Source organism: Xyrauchen texanus, chromosome 27 (assembly GCF_025860055.1).
Source record: "Xyrauchen texanus isolate HMW12.3.18 chromosome 27, RBS_HiC_50CHRs, whole genome shotgun sequence".
NCBI classification, from domain to species: domain Eukaryota; kingdom Metazoa; phylum Chordata; class Actinopteri; order Cypriniformes; family Catostomidae; genus Xyrauchen; species Xyrauchen texanus.
In genome coordinates this window covers 28,738,798-28,756,224 of record NC_068302.1, presented here as the reverse complement: position 1 = coordinate 28,756,224, position 17,427 = coordinate 28,738,798, and the positions used below count along the sequence as shown (strand labels likewise).

The window sequence follows — 17,427 nt, the reverse complement described above, 5'->3', positions numbered from 1 at the left end:
AAAACTAGCACGCTAAGGAAAGAAGACTATACTCAAGTGCATTAGTACACTATGAATCTCTTCTCAATGGAGTATTGGTAGGGGAAGAAAAGATTTTGCATAATTAATCTGTTTAGTGACTTTTTTTTAAATGCACAGAACAGCAAAAACCTTGTCTATAATGGAATGTTCGGGGTTCAAAACAGGTTGAAGAAAAGCTCCATCTACAACATGTGACATGTTGAAAGTTACCACAGAATATACTTTTGGATCATTTCTCAGTTTGTAAAAAAATTACCAAAAATCAAACAGTAATGCATTTACTATTAAAGTCTGTAGGTCAAGACATTCCAGGGGGTTTAAAAGGAGAAATACAGCGCAGTATTTTTGTTAAACTTGAATTGATTCATCAGTACAAAAATGTAGTCTATTTCATCTTTTAAGTTGTCCAAATTCTTTAGCGGTGAGACTACTTTCCTAGGCATATTAACTTCTGGTTGTGCATTACCAGCGTAATTCCTTTTGGTGGAGTTAACTCCATGTCAACAGTTCATTTCTTGATAGGGTTACAGGGTTTACTGTCTCTACATGGGCAGGACAGGAAATGAAATGCTGGATTTAACTGCACAAGCTAGATCAATAAGCGATTTTATCACACTAGTCTCATGTTACCATGTATAATGTATTGTGGCTAAAACAATGTGCATTTTAACATATATCCCGGTGCAATGTCTTGCCACATAGACTTTCATTGTACATGTTATTAATGTATAATATTCTAATTATTTTTTTAAACTGTGACAATTGAAAAATGTTCTGTGGTAATTGACAGCATGACTATATTACGATAACATTATGATAAATAGGGTATTCAAAGCTTAAGCTTAAACTTAAAGCGATAGTTCACCCAAAAATTAAAATTCTGTCATAATTTATTCACCCTCAATTCATTCTAAACCCATTTGATTTTGTTTCTTATGCAGAACAAATTAAGGAGATGTTTTAAATGAATATATCACTGCAATGGGTGCTTAAGAGAAGCTAGTTCACAGCGATAATTTGTGCTATTTTTAGCATTAAACAAAGCAAGTTCTGGTGTGAACACACAAGCTACTGGGTTGTTTCTCACCAAAACCTATTGTATGTCCTCAGAAGACTTGGAATATGATGCACAAGAGGCATGAACTACTTTTATGATTCTTTTGGGTCATTTTTATGCTTTAAAGTGAGACATTATCTACTTCAACTATTTATTTATTTTTAATTTTCTCCCCAATTTGGAATGCCCAATTCAATGCCCAATTCCCAATACACTCGAAGTCCTCATGGTAGCGTAGTGACTCGACTCAATCCGGGTGGCGGAGGACGAATCTCAGTTGCCTCCACGCCTGAGTCCGTCAATCCGCGCATCTTATCACATGGCTTGTTGAGCAAGTTACCGCGGAGATGTAGAGGTGGCTTCATGCTATTCTCCATGGCATCCACGCACAACTAACCATGTGCTCCACCGAGAGTGATAACCACACATTATAGAGACAACGAGGAGGTTACCCCATGTGACTCTACCCTCCCAAGCAACCAGGCCAATTTGGTTTCTTAAAAGACCTGAGTGGAGTCACTCAGCATGCCCTGGACTCGTGACTCCAGGGGTGGTTGTCAGCATCAATACTCGCTGAGCTACCCAGGCCCCATCTACTGCAATTCTTAACTAACACACGCAGATTTGTTTCACATGACTGTCACGCACACACAGTCTCTGGAGCATGCAAGTCCAGCAGGCTTCCAGTTTTTTTTGCTCCAGAGACAGAAGAGCACAGATCGGGATCACTTGCACTACTCAATCCAGTTTCTCTCGATATGGCGGCACAAACCACAAAACTTATGTGACCCATTTGAAATCAACAGAATTTGTTTTACCTTAAAGTGCTATGGAGGTCAAACATCTCAAACAGCTAGACAGCCTGGCATTCTAACCAAAACTGACAAGCAAAAGAGCTAAAACAGTGTGTGTGGAGGTCAGGGCGTGGTCAAGCACCCATCTGGGGAGAAAGAAAGTGGTAAGGACATACATCTGATATTATTAGACTAATTAACATTTCTATTTTCACAGTAAGAGTTTGGGGAGATAAAAGACATCAGTTCAGAGATACAGGCAGACCAGAGTCATCATGTCTGTTCCCTGAGGGAGAGTCTTGTGCTGTGAGAAGCTGAAAAGCAGACTGTTTATTTGAGTGACATTGAAAAGTGGACAGTTTTGTTTTTTTTTGTTTTTTTTTGAGTGACGCTGAAAAGCCGTCTGATGTTTTGAGTGAAGCTGTACAGCGATTGCAAGGTAATTTGTGAATAAAACTGACTCACATGAACTGCCCAACCTGAACCTTTGTTACACAGTGTGTCATGCTGGCTTTTTAAACTACACATCATCACATAAATAAAATACAATCCCGTTCAAATGATGTTAGATATTAGGAAACAAACCAGCATTGTTTGCCTTCAGATATGAATATATTATCTAAAGAGACTGCTTAAATAATTAAGAGCCTAATGAATTGTTTATTTTCACTGGATATTTTTTTACTTGTGTAAAATTTGCATAATGTGAAATTTTGCATTAAGGTAAGTTTGATTTAAAACCAATTTTTTTTTTGTGTTTTTTTTGGGGGGTTTTAAATAAATGTGTCAAGTTCCAAATAAAGAGAAAATTATATAAGAGGAAGAAGTTTCCATTTAAAAATATTTATTTCACTGACTGGATTATTAAATTATTTTATTGATTTCTTTAGAAATATTCCACTATATTGTGATATAACTTTATCGTTACTGTGATATAAAATTATTAATATCATGATATTTTGGTCATGCCATTTTGGCCCATCCCTATGCCATTGTATATTCAAAAGATGGTGGGGGATGATTGCTCTTGCTTTCTGCATATGAATGTCACTTGGGTTTGGAACAACATGAGGGTAAGTCATGACAGAATTTTCCTTTCTGTGTGATCTATGCCTTTAAAGCAACTGAGACTAAAACTTCCCCTTCTATGTCACTAATGCACCAGTCTTTGAGGGTTTCGCAAGTGCAGACCGTACCATAGCAGATGAGGAGCGGGCAGAGTGAGAAGAGAGGTGGCGGCCACCCTCCATCCCACCGTGGATCAGGTATGCACTGCCACTGGAAATTATCTGACTGCCGCCCACATCCATGGCTATGCCCACCATGCCGTGGGTTGGCACTCCGCCAGCAGAGGAGACAACGGTGGTGACCTGGGTGCCCCCGGCTTGAGAGTCGAAATAGTTGCTTCCACTGCCCTGTCCATAAAGCTGTGACTCTGGGTTATACGAGTATGCAGTTCGACTGAAGAGAAAATGTGTGTGTGTGCGTGAGTGTGTGAGAGAGAGAGAGAAAGAAAGATAGAATTATGTATTAAGTGTTTAATGTAAGCTTACATTTCAATATCCTGAATAAAATAAATAGTCATCACTTAAAGGAGGCATATTCTCTACTTTTAACTTTTTCCTGAAGTCCACTTATAATGTTATTCCAAGCTAGGTTTATCTTTTATAACAGTTATAATTTAATATGACTGTTTTCCACCCTATCTCTGACCCCTAGGAATTAAACACGCTACCGCACTTTTACTACTGATATATGTGTCACAGGGCGGAGGGTCGGGGTCAGGTCACGATACTGCACACCCGGCCCCTAATCAGGCTAATCAAGCCTCCGAGAGGGATAAAGGCCGACTGGAGGTTGCAGTGCAAGGGAGAGAGCGAGAGAGAGAATTACGGGCAGCTGCCCTGTATGTGTTTGCTTTTTCCAAAAGCACTTAACCGGTCACTAAAAAAAAAAAAAAAATAATAATAATAATTTACATTTCTTGTTGCACTTAAATCTGTTTTGTATACTATTATGATGATAGTGAAACTTTGTAATATGGCACTTTTTGTACCACTGTCTCCCTAAAATGATTCGCTGATGTTCCTCCTCTTTTGTAAGTCGCTTTGGATAAAAGCGCCTGCCAAATGAATAAATGTAAATGTAATGTAAATGTGTGTGTCTTTTTTTGTTAATTAAATATTGATTATATTGTTAAGCCAGTTCTCACCTCCTCCTTGCACATCTAAACCCCTTTACACTGGAGTCGTAATCCAGGTAGGAGGAGAGATGTGCCGTAGTGGAGTTCTCGGCGCTACCATCCACCCCAAAGGAGCAACCATGGCCATCTACTGGAGGACGGAGGAGCCTGGCCGCCTGGAAGCTGTGGAACGGCCGTCAACCGCGAGGGGAGGAAGGGCTCCCAAACAACCACCTGGAGCAGTTACCACTGCCAGGGGTGGGGGAGACCCCTACAGTCCACCAAAAACGCGGCAGGGCTTTACGTCCACCTGGGGCCGGAGGACTGCCTCCGATCCACCCGGGGAGGCACGGCTGTCGTCCGCTAGAGGGCGGAGGAGTGGCCGAGGACCAAGCTAGGGCGTATCAGAGACCCTGCGACTAAGTGTTTTTTTTTTCTTCTCTCTCCTCTCTCTCTTCTGCTGCCGCTACGCATTGGCCTATCCCTCGCTTTTAAATTTTACTTTGGTTTTAGGGGTACTGCACTGTTACAGGGAGTACCCCCTTTGTTTTTAATTATTGTCGTTTCTCTCCCCCTGTCCCCTCCCAGATTCAGGAAGGCAGAGATGACCTACCGGCAGACGGGTTGGAAGGCATGCCCTCCTTTCCATTAATCCCTTTACAATATGTATATGACATAACGATGTTATGAGAGATGATGTAACCCTAACGTTCATGCACTGGTATAGAGCACAGTCATTCAGCAGCCTGGATCAAGTTACTGAAAAGGCATACATATGTAATGTGGGTGGGCATATGCTAATGTGCTCATGGTTGTGATGACATAACTGACAATTACTGAATTTAGTTTCCATAAATGGTCTGGGTGGACAAGTGAACTTACTTTAAAAGAGGAAAATCCTGTACTACTAAATAGTGACAAAATGGGCACAGACATACACAGAAACAATTATTGAAAAGCATCTAAGGTTTCCTTTTTAGATCTTTTATGTCTTTTTATGGCCAGATATTAAGATACACAATATCATTATTAAACTCCAGACTAAATGTCAAACCTTTATCTAAAATAAAATACAAATGAGACGGTATGTTTGTGTGTTTATGTTTCACATAATGTGATGAGCATGTGTTTCTACAAAGGTGGGACACCTCCAATCATGAGCACGTGTACAAAGTGAACACTTCTATACAGATTTGATTGACAGATTAATAGGTGCTTACATTGTGCCATTGGGGTAGACCGCCTCTTCTCCCTCCACATACTGCACCTGGGACTGATACAGATGCTGAGCCTGTTGGACCTACACACACACACACACACACACACACACACACACACACACACACACTATAAATCACTGCATGAGTTGAAAAATTAGCTCATGTAAATTCTATAGGAAATGGGATGCACAACAGCGATTCAATATTCAGGCTACAGGCAGTAGGGGGCAGCACAAAACTTCCTCATCAAAATCACAGACACACCGCAAAGCCGTAAAAATACTTATTAAAGTATTAGTAGCGACAGTTCATGCATGACATGTGGGAAAGCAAAGCATTTCTAAATTTAAGGGCTCTGATAGTATGCTGTTGATTTAACAGAGCTGGTGGCACTAGGGAGAGAAAGAGCATGATGGACAGAGAAAGAGAGTCACAAGAGAGAGATAAATGAGAGGAAAGAGATAAGCCAGACGTGACATGCAGAGTTTGATTGACTGTCCAGTGTGTACCTGCTGAGGGACCTGTTGCACTCTAGGCACTGACAACTGCTGCACCTGAGCTCCCTTCTGGGAAGAACCAGTGGCCTGAACTAACACACGCTGCAGGTGAGGGACACACACACACACACACACACACGTTGTGTTTCCATGTTTTATGGGGACTTTCCATAGACATAATGGTTTTTATACTGTACAAACTTTATATTCTATCCCCTAAACCTAACCCTACCCCTAAACCTAACCCTCACAGAAAACATTCTGCATTTTTACATTTTCAAAAAACATCATTTAGTATGATTTATAAGCTGTTTTCCTCATGGGGACCGACAAAATGTCCCCACAAGGTCAAACATTTCGGGTTTTACTATCCTTATGGGGACATTTAGTCCCCACAAAGTGATAAATACACACACACACACACACACACACACACACACACACACACACACACACACACACACACACACACACACACACACACACACACACACACACACACACACACACACACACACACACACACACACACACACGTAGGAAAAAGACCCTCTAATTCTTTAAAGGTAAAGTGTTTATTTTATTCCTAATGTTAACATACTTTCTCCCGACCTGGTTTAATGTGCAAAAACAACTCTAAAGAGGCCTTCAAACTGAAAGCAATTTGTAGCAATAAATCAACCAAAAGTAGTTTTTAAAATGGGATTTAGCAGACACAACTGTTAATGATGCGACAAAGTAAAACTGAGCTCAACTTTATGCAAATGAGCAGCGACACAATGCGGCAACTACCAATGAGAGTGCAGACAGTGATCCGACGCCTGATTCAACTTAATACTGCGGTCAAGTAGAAATGGCGGAGGGGTGGTAGGAGTGTTTGGGAAACTGGTTTTGAAACAATCATTATTTTTGCAATTATGTTTGGTGTCACATTTCAACTTTATTCAAATCATGCTAACTGCTTTCTCTGTAGTGTCAAAACTCACCTTCGCAATGTAGTGTTGCGAAATTGTCACATGGGAGGACCTCAGAGAAAGATCAAAATATCATGAAAGAATACTGGTAAGTGCCATTTATAGAAAACCCAGTTTAATCTCTCCAGACTACTGGAGGTTCTCCTGTACTGTGTGACAATGGAAAATGAGGCTAAATGGAGGGAGTCTATATTTCACAGAGCATGAACTGTATCAAAATTCGTTCATGATTTAAAATTCTTGGTTTTTGTCAAACCCTCTAAAGCTGTAATAAGCGATATGATGCACTACTCAAAATATTATCCTAAATAATATATAGACGAGACATCTATATCTAATATATATATATACATATATATATATATATATATATATATATATCCAACAGGTTTCTCTGGATGTGTGGTTGATCCAAACCAGACATCTCCCTCACCAGCGCCACAAAGTCACTGCTAATAATTTCAAACAGCTCTGACAGGAGATGGTGTGGGTGAGGAGAGACCTTTCATCGCTTTAGATGGATCCAGCATAAGAAAGAGATTCAGACTGATGAGAGAAGAGCTAGACTTAAGCCGTTCAAATCTTCAAGTCAAACAGCTGATGTGGGAGGGGCTTCCATAATGATTATTTTTCTACTTTTAAGCTGATGTGTTTAATTGTATTGATGTTCAAATATTTTCTCCTATCCCAGCTTAATATGCAGAAACAATTATAAGTAAACCATTTCAAGGTGGATTTACCTGAAAATTTTAAACACTGTCTCTTGGCACTATAAAAGTTTCTGTTTTGAGAGACCTGTCCAGCCCAACACAACAACACTGACTCATCAAATGTCTGAAGTTTAGAATGGGACTATCCATTTATTTGACCAATTGTAAATGGAGGGTATATTCAGAAAGTTGAAAAATAGGTGTTTTGTGTTTTGTGGCACTAGTGGCACAGAACTTACACACTTTAGCTCTTAGCTGTGCTGTGTATTCAGGATGTTCTGAGAGCCTGTATACCTGTTGTGAGGCGGGAACGGGCTGCACCACCAGCGCCTGGGCCGAAGTGGATGTTCTCAGCGCCACAGTGGACGCTGACTCTGAGCCGCCCTCTGACCGCTGCATGATTTCACCTGAATGAGTGAGACAATGAGAGCGATGAAAATTGATGGAGGAAGTGAAAACATTTAATAAGAGAAAAATCACTGCAATCCAATTTGCATGCCAGCACATAAACTTTTAGAACAGGAAAATAAATTTTGAAAGTCACAGTATATATATATATATAGCTCTTTTATCTAAAAAATAAATAAATAACTCCTAATGATTTTATCCTTTTAAATGTATTGTAATGTACTAAAAATTTATAATTCATATACTGTATACACTGAAGAGCCAAAACATAATGACCAATCACAGGTGAAGCAAATAACGTTGATCATCTCCTAACAAGGCCACGTGTCAAGGTCTGGGTAGATTACATGGCAAGCGAAAAATCAGTTCTCATGGTCAACGTGTTGAATGCATGAGAAATTGGCAGGCGTAAAGACCCGAGCGACTTTGACAATGTCCAAATTGTTATGGTCAGGCGACTGGGTCAGAGCATCTCTGAAAAGGCAAGGCTTGTGGGGTGCTCTCAGTGAGCAGTGGTGTGTGCCGACAGTGGTCCGATGAGGGACAAACCACAAACTGGTAAAAGGTTGTTGGGCGCCAAAGACTCATTGGTGCACGAGGGCTACGAAGGCTATCTCATCTGGACCGAACCGACAGAAGGTCTACTGTGGCACAAGTCACAGAAAATTTTAATGATGGTTATGGTAAGAATATGTCACAACAAAACAGTGCATTGTACCCTGCTGTGTATGGGGCTGCGTGGCCGCAGACCGGTCAAGAGTGCCCATGATGACCCCTGTCTACCATCGAAAGTGTCTACAATGGGCATACAAGAGTAGGATCTGGACCTTGGAGCAGCGGAAGAAGATCGCCTGGCCCGATGAGTCTTGTTTTCTTTCACATCACGGCTGTGTATGTGTGTGCCATTTACTTGGAAAAGCGATGGCACAAGGATGCACTGTGGGAAGATGACAAGCCGGAGGAGGGAGTGTGATGCCCTGGGCAATGTTCTGCTGGGAAACCCTGGGTCCGGCCGTTCATGTGGACAATAATTTGACATGTGCCACCTACCTAAACATCATTGCAGACCAAGTACACCCCTTCACAGAAATGGTATTCCCTGATGGCGGTGGCCTCTTTCAGCAGGATAATGCGCCCTGCCACACTAAACACATTGTTTAGGAATGGTTTGAGTAACATGATAAAGAGTTCAAACTGTTGCCCTGGCATCCAAATTCCCCAGATCTCAGTTTGATTGAGCATCTGTGGGATGCTCTGGACCAACAAGTCCGATCCTCGGTGGCTCCATCTTGCAACTTACAGGACTTGAAGGATCTCCTGCTAATTTCTTGGTGCCAGATACCACAGGACACCTTCAGAGTTCTTGTTGAGACGGTAGGAATATTCCTTAATAAGGTCCTGGGACATGATTAATTGCGTATATTTTATATAATTAAATGCACTGAATTAATGAGTAAAATCAGCAACCATAATATACACTCACAGTCCACTTTATTAGGTGCACCTGTATACCTACTTATTTGTGTGATTATTTCATCAGCCAATCGTGTGGCAGCAGTGCAATTCATAAAATCATGTAAATGCGGGTAAGGAGCATCAGTTAATTTTCACACCAACAATCAGAATGGAGAAAAAAAATGGGATCTCAGTGATTTCGAGTTTGGCATGATTGTTGGTGCCTGACGGGCTGGTTTGAGTATTTATGTAACACCTGATCTCCTGATACAACAGTCTCAAGAGTTAACTCAGACTGGTGCCAAAAACAAAAAACATCCAGTGAGTGGCAGTTCTGCAGACAGAAATACCTTGTTGATGAGTGAGTTCAACGGAGAATAGCCATACTGGTTCGAGTATATACTGTACATATACATATATATATATATATATATATATATATATATATAATTCGTTTGATGCATTTTGCCTTTATTTTAGAGGAAAGAGGATATAGTAGAAGTAGGAGTGAAATAAAAGAAATGGGACTGGGACATAATCCAGGTTAGACTCGAACCTGGGATAATGTGAGCAAACAGCACTTAAATGTCCAGATCATGTGCAAAGTCCACTGCACCACAGCTCAGAATTAAAAACTTTAAGCACCCAATACAACTCTTCGAACTCGCAACTCTTACAAAGCTGATACTGCATGCAAGAGCAGGAAAGAGGAGAAAACAGCTGAGACCAGGCAGCCTCCCACAGCAGAAGAAAGAAACTGAATAAGAGTGGTGAGAGCAAGGGACTTTGGAAAGAGTGGCTGGGTGGAAAAAACAACATAGCCCCCCACAAAAAAAAAAAATGTAATGGCAATGAGGCTGGTCTAGCCACCCCCACCAGGATACTGATGATCTCCAGCGGTTGTTTGGAATGAAAGCCCATCTCTAGGGGCTCCAATAATACAGCAGATATGAGGAAATTCCTCAATGCTTTGTAAACGTTTGTTGGTTGCTATGGTGAGGGATCCATGGCTCTAACACCCCCTCTTCCTCCCCAAGTGCTATTCTTTTTAAGCTCACACACAAGAACTTGGAGTGCTGGAGAGACAGACAGACTCGGAAACAGAGGAGAGCGAGAGACTCCCGGCAGGGCATCTCTGTACATCTAAATAAGCTCTTAAGCAATTCGACATTGACAAGTATCTTTCGTTACGAATTCGAAAACAACCACCAGAGCAGCTCAACAACACCACAGCATGCAACAGGTCCCATTTGAGAGTTTAGAATAAGGAATTGGTCATGATGTTCAACTAAATGACAAGTAATTTTTTTAACAATTTTTTTAGCATTGATATTTTAGGCACCAGTGCTTTAATTAGCATGTTGGCAATGTGTTGTGCTTTAGCTGTTAGACAGTTTACATTGTAAAACCCTCTTGTACAGTTGTGTCTTTAAATTCCTCCCTGTTAAAACTACTACTACTCCAGCCATACACAAGGAGAAGGATGTCTTTGCGTTGCATTGCAGCTCGCACTGCATTTTTAAGATGGAGTGGTGGTGGCGTAGGGGGCTAAAGCACATAACTGTTAATCAGAAGGTTGCTGGTTCAATCCCCACAGCCACCAACATTGTGTTCTTGAGCAAGGCACTTAACTCCAGGTTGCTCCAGGAAGATTGTCCCTGTAATCAGTGCACTAAGTTGCTTTGGATAAAAGCGTCTGCCAAATGCATAAATGTAAGATCCCATTTAAAGTTTAAAATGGTCAAACTTTTAAAAACACATCTATGTAAAATCTCCCTAAGAAACGTGTCCATTCGGGATCAGGTGAATCTGAAACCAGATTCTTTAAGACCAATTAGTCAAACAGATGTCGGGTAAAGCTGGCATCACATTAGTCCATTTTTCCTGTTATTTTCAGTTGTGAGCTTCATTTACATAATCGCCAGCCAGGCAGAAAGAGACAAGTGCACATTAGCCGGGAGGTCATTAATCACTTGACCATCAGGACTCCCTGCTGAGTTAATGGTTCCAGTAACAGAAGAAAGGATCCAAAATGAAAGAAAAAAGCGTTATGTTGCCGTGGTGGGTTCTTGTGTTCTCCTCAAGTGACTAATGAGCTACTTTTACTGAAGAACTGACAAGACATCAAGCTGATCTGAATGTTTTGACACACTCAGCTGCATATCATCACAAATGCTGATTTTAGGGAATCAGAGGAAGAGAGTTGTGGTGAGTTGGTATGTCTGTCACCCCTCCATCATTTTTAATCGGCAAGTGTGAGATCTCAGCAAAACAATCTGCATGTGTGACACCCTCAGCCAAAACAAGTTGTTTTGAGTCTGCTAGTGTGATGCCAGCTTGACTCAATGACAAGTTGATTTTGAAACATCTCTATTTAGAATGTATGCCTGCATTGATCGTGAGTGCTATCAGCAGCTATTGCACTCAGAGAGACCCTTTGACTGACAGCTTGTTGCAAGTTTAAAATAGAACAACAGACAAGTAATCTCCTTCACATGCATGATTTCATCTTCAGAAAAAATGGATGCTAATTACAAGCACTCAATGTTTTCCACCAGGAGCAAAAAAATAAAAGAATAAAAGCCAATTGTGTTTTCCGAGATTAGTAATAAGAAATAATTAATTCTCAAGTGTAAAGCATAGATCAAAAAGGTAAAATAATAGGAGGTGAACAAGGACATATATTTAACTGTTTGTGTACAAATAAAAGAAATGAGACCAACAGCAATACAACAGATACATCATTTAAATCGGATACATTTGATGAAATTCTCTGTAAGGCTCAGGAACATGGTTTTGAACCATCCCGTTGAAAACAAACAAATAGTTGGGTTTCTATAGCATTGGGTGTGTTCTTGGTCTATTCATCACTTCTTCAAGACAAGGGGAAGATTCAGTGTTGAAATCACTTCTGATAATCATTTAATCATACCAGCCCGGAAGCCTCCAAGTTTGCAAACACCCATTAGTAGTATGAAGATCATCACAATCTTGCTCTCCAATCGGGCATATTGGATAAGTTGGCATGGGTTTGTAGGGGCCTATGAAATCATGTTTATCATTATTATAATTTTTTTTTTTAATTCAGAGTTTTCAGTTTAATTATTTCTGAATTCAGTGTTTTAAAGTTTCATAAATTTGTATAATTAAAGCTACACTATGCAACTTTAAATTACAAAATTATTTTGTGAGAGAGTGCAACAAACATCCATCTTCCAAAACATGTCTTTACCGAAATACACTTTGATAAACCTATAATAATCATTTATATCTAAGAGCTGTCAGGACAGATTTTGCAGGAAATTTGCATACATGCGTCATTCAACTGTGCATGTCACGTCATATCCGTCCGTACACAGAGAAAATAAGAACAGGCTACTGTAACGCATGTGTGGGAGAAGTGTGAAGCTGAAAGTTCACAACGAACAACCATGGATCATTCAAAATAGCAAACCTCCAGGGAATCACCAAAGAACAAAGAAACACAGAACAGAGCAGCTACAAGCAAAAAGAGAATGCGACAGTGTCCGTTATAAAACCCGAATCAACATCGGCTTGGCTTTTCAGAGGTGGTGACAAATCCGAGATCTGAAAAGAATTTAAAAGCGACCCAGAGATGCCTTTTTCTTATTCAATAGGCAAGATATTTTATTGATATGGTTCATGTATAGTGTGTAATTACACACACACACCTCTGTGTGTGTGTGCACGTGCGCGCGTGTAGTTAAATACAATAATTATACTGTAATCTGTGCAGAAATTTTCACTTGCTAGGCTTGCCAAGGATATGCAAGTCCTGAAATTATGTTGACCGCTAGTTGGTAACAATGACAATCTATAAATTAGTTACTACAGTGGTCTATTTAGCCAGAATATCCTGCAGTTATAAAAACTTTACACTGTTTGACCTTATCAGACTAGCAATCATTGTGTCTAAAGTTAACAAACATTGCCTAACTTTTGTAATGTAATTTATTCCAAAATAACAATGTTTCCAATAAGTCAAAACAACAGCATAAGATATGGCACTTACCTACTCAGATTTCATGTTTTCAGATATCCATCTTTTCCTTTCTTTTGTTATTTATTTGTCCATTCGCTCTGATAAGATGTTCTGTATCCAGTGTACACCAGTGCCTCGAAGCACATTAATTCGTGCAGATGAGCAGAGCCAAAGCACGATTTATGTAATTACCAAAACAATGTCCTTCTGCAAGAAGCATGCAGTTTAATTTTTTAACTGCTAGTGGGCCAAAAGATAAATAGTGTAGCTTTAAAAAAAACAATTGTAATCAAATACATTTTTAGAACTTTAAATCAAATGAAAACAGTACAATTACTTTTCAACATACCACGGCATTATTTTTTATCAAATGATGTGCTTCTATACAGATCCTCACAGCACAATCCAAAACAGTTATTTTTTGTCATAGACAGTGCTTGCACAGGAGAGAATCAGTATTAATGGAATCTTTGATAATATAATAATTTAATACAAGCTTTTATTCAGTACAAAAGCACTCATGCTTGTGAGATATTGCTTAAAAATAATGTCATAATTTTTTTATATACCGTATTAGCCAATTATCATTATTATTACTACTACTACTACTACTACATTAAATATTACATTTTACTATATAGTAGAGATATATTTCTGTCACAGTTTCGAATCTAGTTAAATTGAGCTTTTGTTTTGGTGGAAGCCCTTTCAGTTTCTGTTTGTTTTTGACGGTAGCTTCCCACCACCAGATAAGCAGTTCACTATATATATTTGCTTACTAAGCCGCGAAAGGCTGCGATTTAATAATATAACTATATAGTCTGCATGTGCTGTGTGCTTCAAGGTAAATAAGAGCTCCGCTCTCTGTAATCTGCTTCTCAGAGAGCGTGTGCGCACGGGATGCTCATGATCAGACACCATTAAGCCTTAAAATGGACCAATGCGGTGTTGTCAGTGTATGCGCGGCTGACATCACACATACATTTTGAAGCACACAACACATGCAGACTGTTTATTTTTTTTATTACATCACAGACTTTTGTGGTTTATACATCAACACAGGATAATTCACAATTTTCTATTGTATTATTTTTGCATTCATAAATTAATTTTGTCCCAAATGTGTCAAATTACGTGACATTCTGTATTTTGTAGTTAATTCACTTGTTATGACTGGTCACTTTTATGAACATCAGTGCTTTATGCATGGAGGAAATCATAGGGCCCCATCATAGGGACTCCAAGAGACTTAAGTGTAACTCTTACCTGAACAAGACTGGTAGAAATAAAGTCATAATGTCAATAAGCTTCATCAGAACTCTTGAGGGTAAAGAGTGCACTTAGATCTTTTAAAAGAAAGGAATTTGCCTGAGGGGTGTTGTGTTGTCTATAAATACATCCTGGGCTGGCCCTGCTTGCAGTTATCTTTGGAGCTTATTCTTGCCTACTGCTATTATTCCCAGAGAAGAGAAGAGCTTGCCTTCAGGTGTTTGGCAGAAAATCAATTTCACCCTGTCAGTCTGGGAATTGCTCTAGAGGAGCTCCTTGGTAAAACTTTTATTAAGATGGAGACAGAGTGTAGGGGCTGTCTTTGACGGGCACCTTCAACTCTCTCGCCCTTGTCGGAGCCCCTAGAGAGGGTTAAAATCCACAAAGATTCCCCACCAGCAGCTCTGGGCTGCACAAAGGCAGAAAACAGCGGGTGCCTTGGCACTTCGGTGTGAAGAGGCAGAGAGGCCCGTCCTAAATAGGGTTCTGCTTTATTACAGTAGAGCAAAGACTCCCCGCTGCACGGTACAACCGCTCACCTCAGCCAAACACAAATGAGCTATTAAAGAGTGCCACAACACTGCAGCAATTTCCTTCTAGTCTCATTAACCTGAGTATTGAGAGATAGAGACAGAAATTTTCTCTGTAAGTAACCTGGCAATAAACCAGGACTAAATGACAAAGAAAACATTTAAGTAATGCCTGTTATTGAGGTTAGCGGTGTTGAGGAGAGATTTGGATGCATCTGTCAAAGACAGATAGAACTTAAACAACACTCAATCAGGGCAAAGCACATGCAGATGTTCAATTAAAAACAGGAGCCCACAGTCTTGGCTCTTGTTAGCACTGGCCTACATTGTTTGCAGAGCAACAACAGTTGCTAGTGGCAACACCGTCCACTCCCGTTTCCAGGAGCCTGTTGCTATGCAACCAACAGAATACTTCCAAAACCAAACAATGCCATCCCCCAAGTGATCCTTCTATCTCACATTAACCAGAAACTTAGAACAATAAATTCATCAGCTATTACTCTCACCCTCCAAAGTGGGGGCAGGGATTTGAGGGGGAAAAAAAAAAAAAACTTGTGCCACTAATGCAAAATAATAAACACTTACATAAAGTCATACTTAAGAACTACCTTATCCTTTCTTTGGCAAGCTCTGTGGTCACACTGACTGGGAATGTTAAAGCCATCAGAAAGAGAATATTCAGACCAAAAAAAAAAAAAAAACTTGAAAGAACCCATTTCAAAATCAACAAGTCTTTCTTGCACCTTGACACTCCAAATACAACAATTGTTTGTAAATGAAGCCTCAAATTACTTTTCCCAACTAAATAATACAGACAGGAAAGAAAGATTCTCAGCTTGGAAATACACTCTGATTGCTTTTACGACCCACCGAAAGCTTCAGACAGCCGTGCAATAAAGCAGAGACACTTGCTGCCATTAAAGGGCTGTCTAAACTGGACATCTATGTCCAACAAGCTGGGCTGATGTTCTGCAAATACACGGCATTCAAAACACACACAGAGGGCTTTCTTCTGCTCATAATATTGACCCTCCTTCCATATTACCAATATGAATCTTAAAAATTTACATTAATTACATTAATGCAGTGTTTCCTAATCTTTTTGTCTTAGATACCCCCAAAGCCATTTTTCCATGAGCCAGTCATAGTGGCATAGTCTGCACACAGCCCAGTTTTTCTAGACACAAGGACAGTCTGCATCTTCGTGCATCATTTTCATATGTGCCTTCAAAGAACTATACTATGGTGGGTGTACTGTGCCGGAGATGACATTTGCATGACATAAAAGTGTACGAGATGTAACGGCATGCAGAAAACCAAAGTAAACTTTGGCCTTAAGGTTCAATTTTATAGATTTAACAAAGCAAAATCAAAATCTTTCAAAAGTACCAAGGAGCTTTCTTATCTACCCACTAGAATATGTGACTTCACTAAGGTGCGACATGTTACAACTGCATACGTGTTTGGTCGTAAATGGAATAGCAATTCTGTTCCATGTGTCCGAATTAGGGCTGGCCGATAAAATGATATTCATCGCGATAAAAAAAAAAAACTCCATGATATCGAAGATAAGCTTTTGAGCAATTTTCGATATTTTGTTCTACATCTGCTAGCGTTTTTAGCAACACGCATATCTAGTTAGGCTTTCTAATCGTATGTTTCCATTGGCGAATAGTGAGCGAGCGCTTTCAAGTACTTCCAATGGAAGCAGAGCGTCAAGCTCGCGAGGTGGATTGTAAAATTGACAGCAGTGTGGGGTAAGCGGTTGCCTAGCGTTGGGAGTGGCTTTTTGTGGATTTCTTCCGCGTCAGTGGAAACGCAGCCTCAGACTGCATGAAGTTGCTATAGCCCCCGCTACGCAGATCACCGTGTTCTGGATCCCAGATTGATTCCATCTTAACTGAAAGACATCATGACGATGTTTATGCCCTCTCATCGTCTCTTTGGACAGCTGTCAAGTCAGCAGTCTTCCCCATGATTGTGTAGCCTACAGAACTAGACTGAGAGACCATTTAAAAGGCCTTTGCAGGTGTTTTGAGTTAATTAGCTGATTAGAGTATATATATATATATATATATATATATATATATATATATATATACACACTCTAATCAGCTAATTTACATATATATATAAGGGTTGCAATGGTATGAGATTTTCACGGTATGATAACAGTCTCAGAAAATATCATGGTTTCACGGTATACGGTATTACAATTACTAATATTAGCAGTGGTGGCTCAGTGGTTGAGGCTCAGGGTTACTGACCAGAAGGTCGGGGGTTCAAGCCCCAGCACCACCAAGATGC

The 17,427-nt window shown here is 40.0% G+C and overlaps 1 protein-coding gene across 4 annotated transcripts in view; it reads right to left on the bottom strand.

Moving 5' to 3' along the window:
- rfx2 (regulatory factor X, 2 (influences HLA class II expression)) overlaps positions 1–17,427 on the bottom strand; it is a 56,396-nt gene that overhangs the window by 18,752 nt on the left and 20,217 nt on the right. For all 4 annotated transcript variants that reach the window (XM_052094507.1, XM_052094505.1, XM_052094508.1 and 1 more), the window contains 4 exons: positions 7,750–7,862; positions 5,784–5,873; positions 5,275–5,354; positions 3,069–3,333 (listed from right to left, as the gene is read on the bottom strand). In XM_052094507.1, coding sequence (XP_051950467.1) covers positions 3,069–3,333; positions 5,275–5,354; positions 5,784–5,873; positions 7,750–7,854 — 540 coding nt within the window. In that variant the 5' untranslated portion in view covers positions 7,855–7,862. The remainder of the gene's footprint in view (positions 1–3,068; positions 3,334–5,274; positions 5,355–5,783; positions 5,874–7,749; positions 7,863–17,427) is intronic.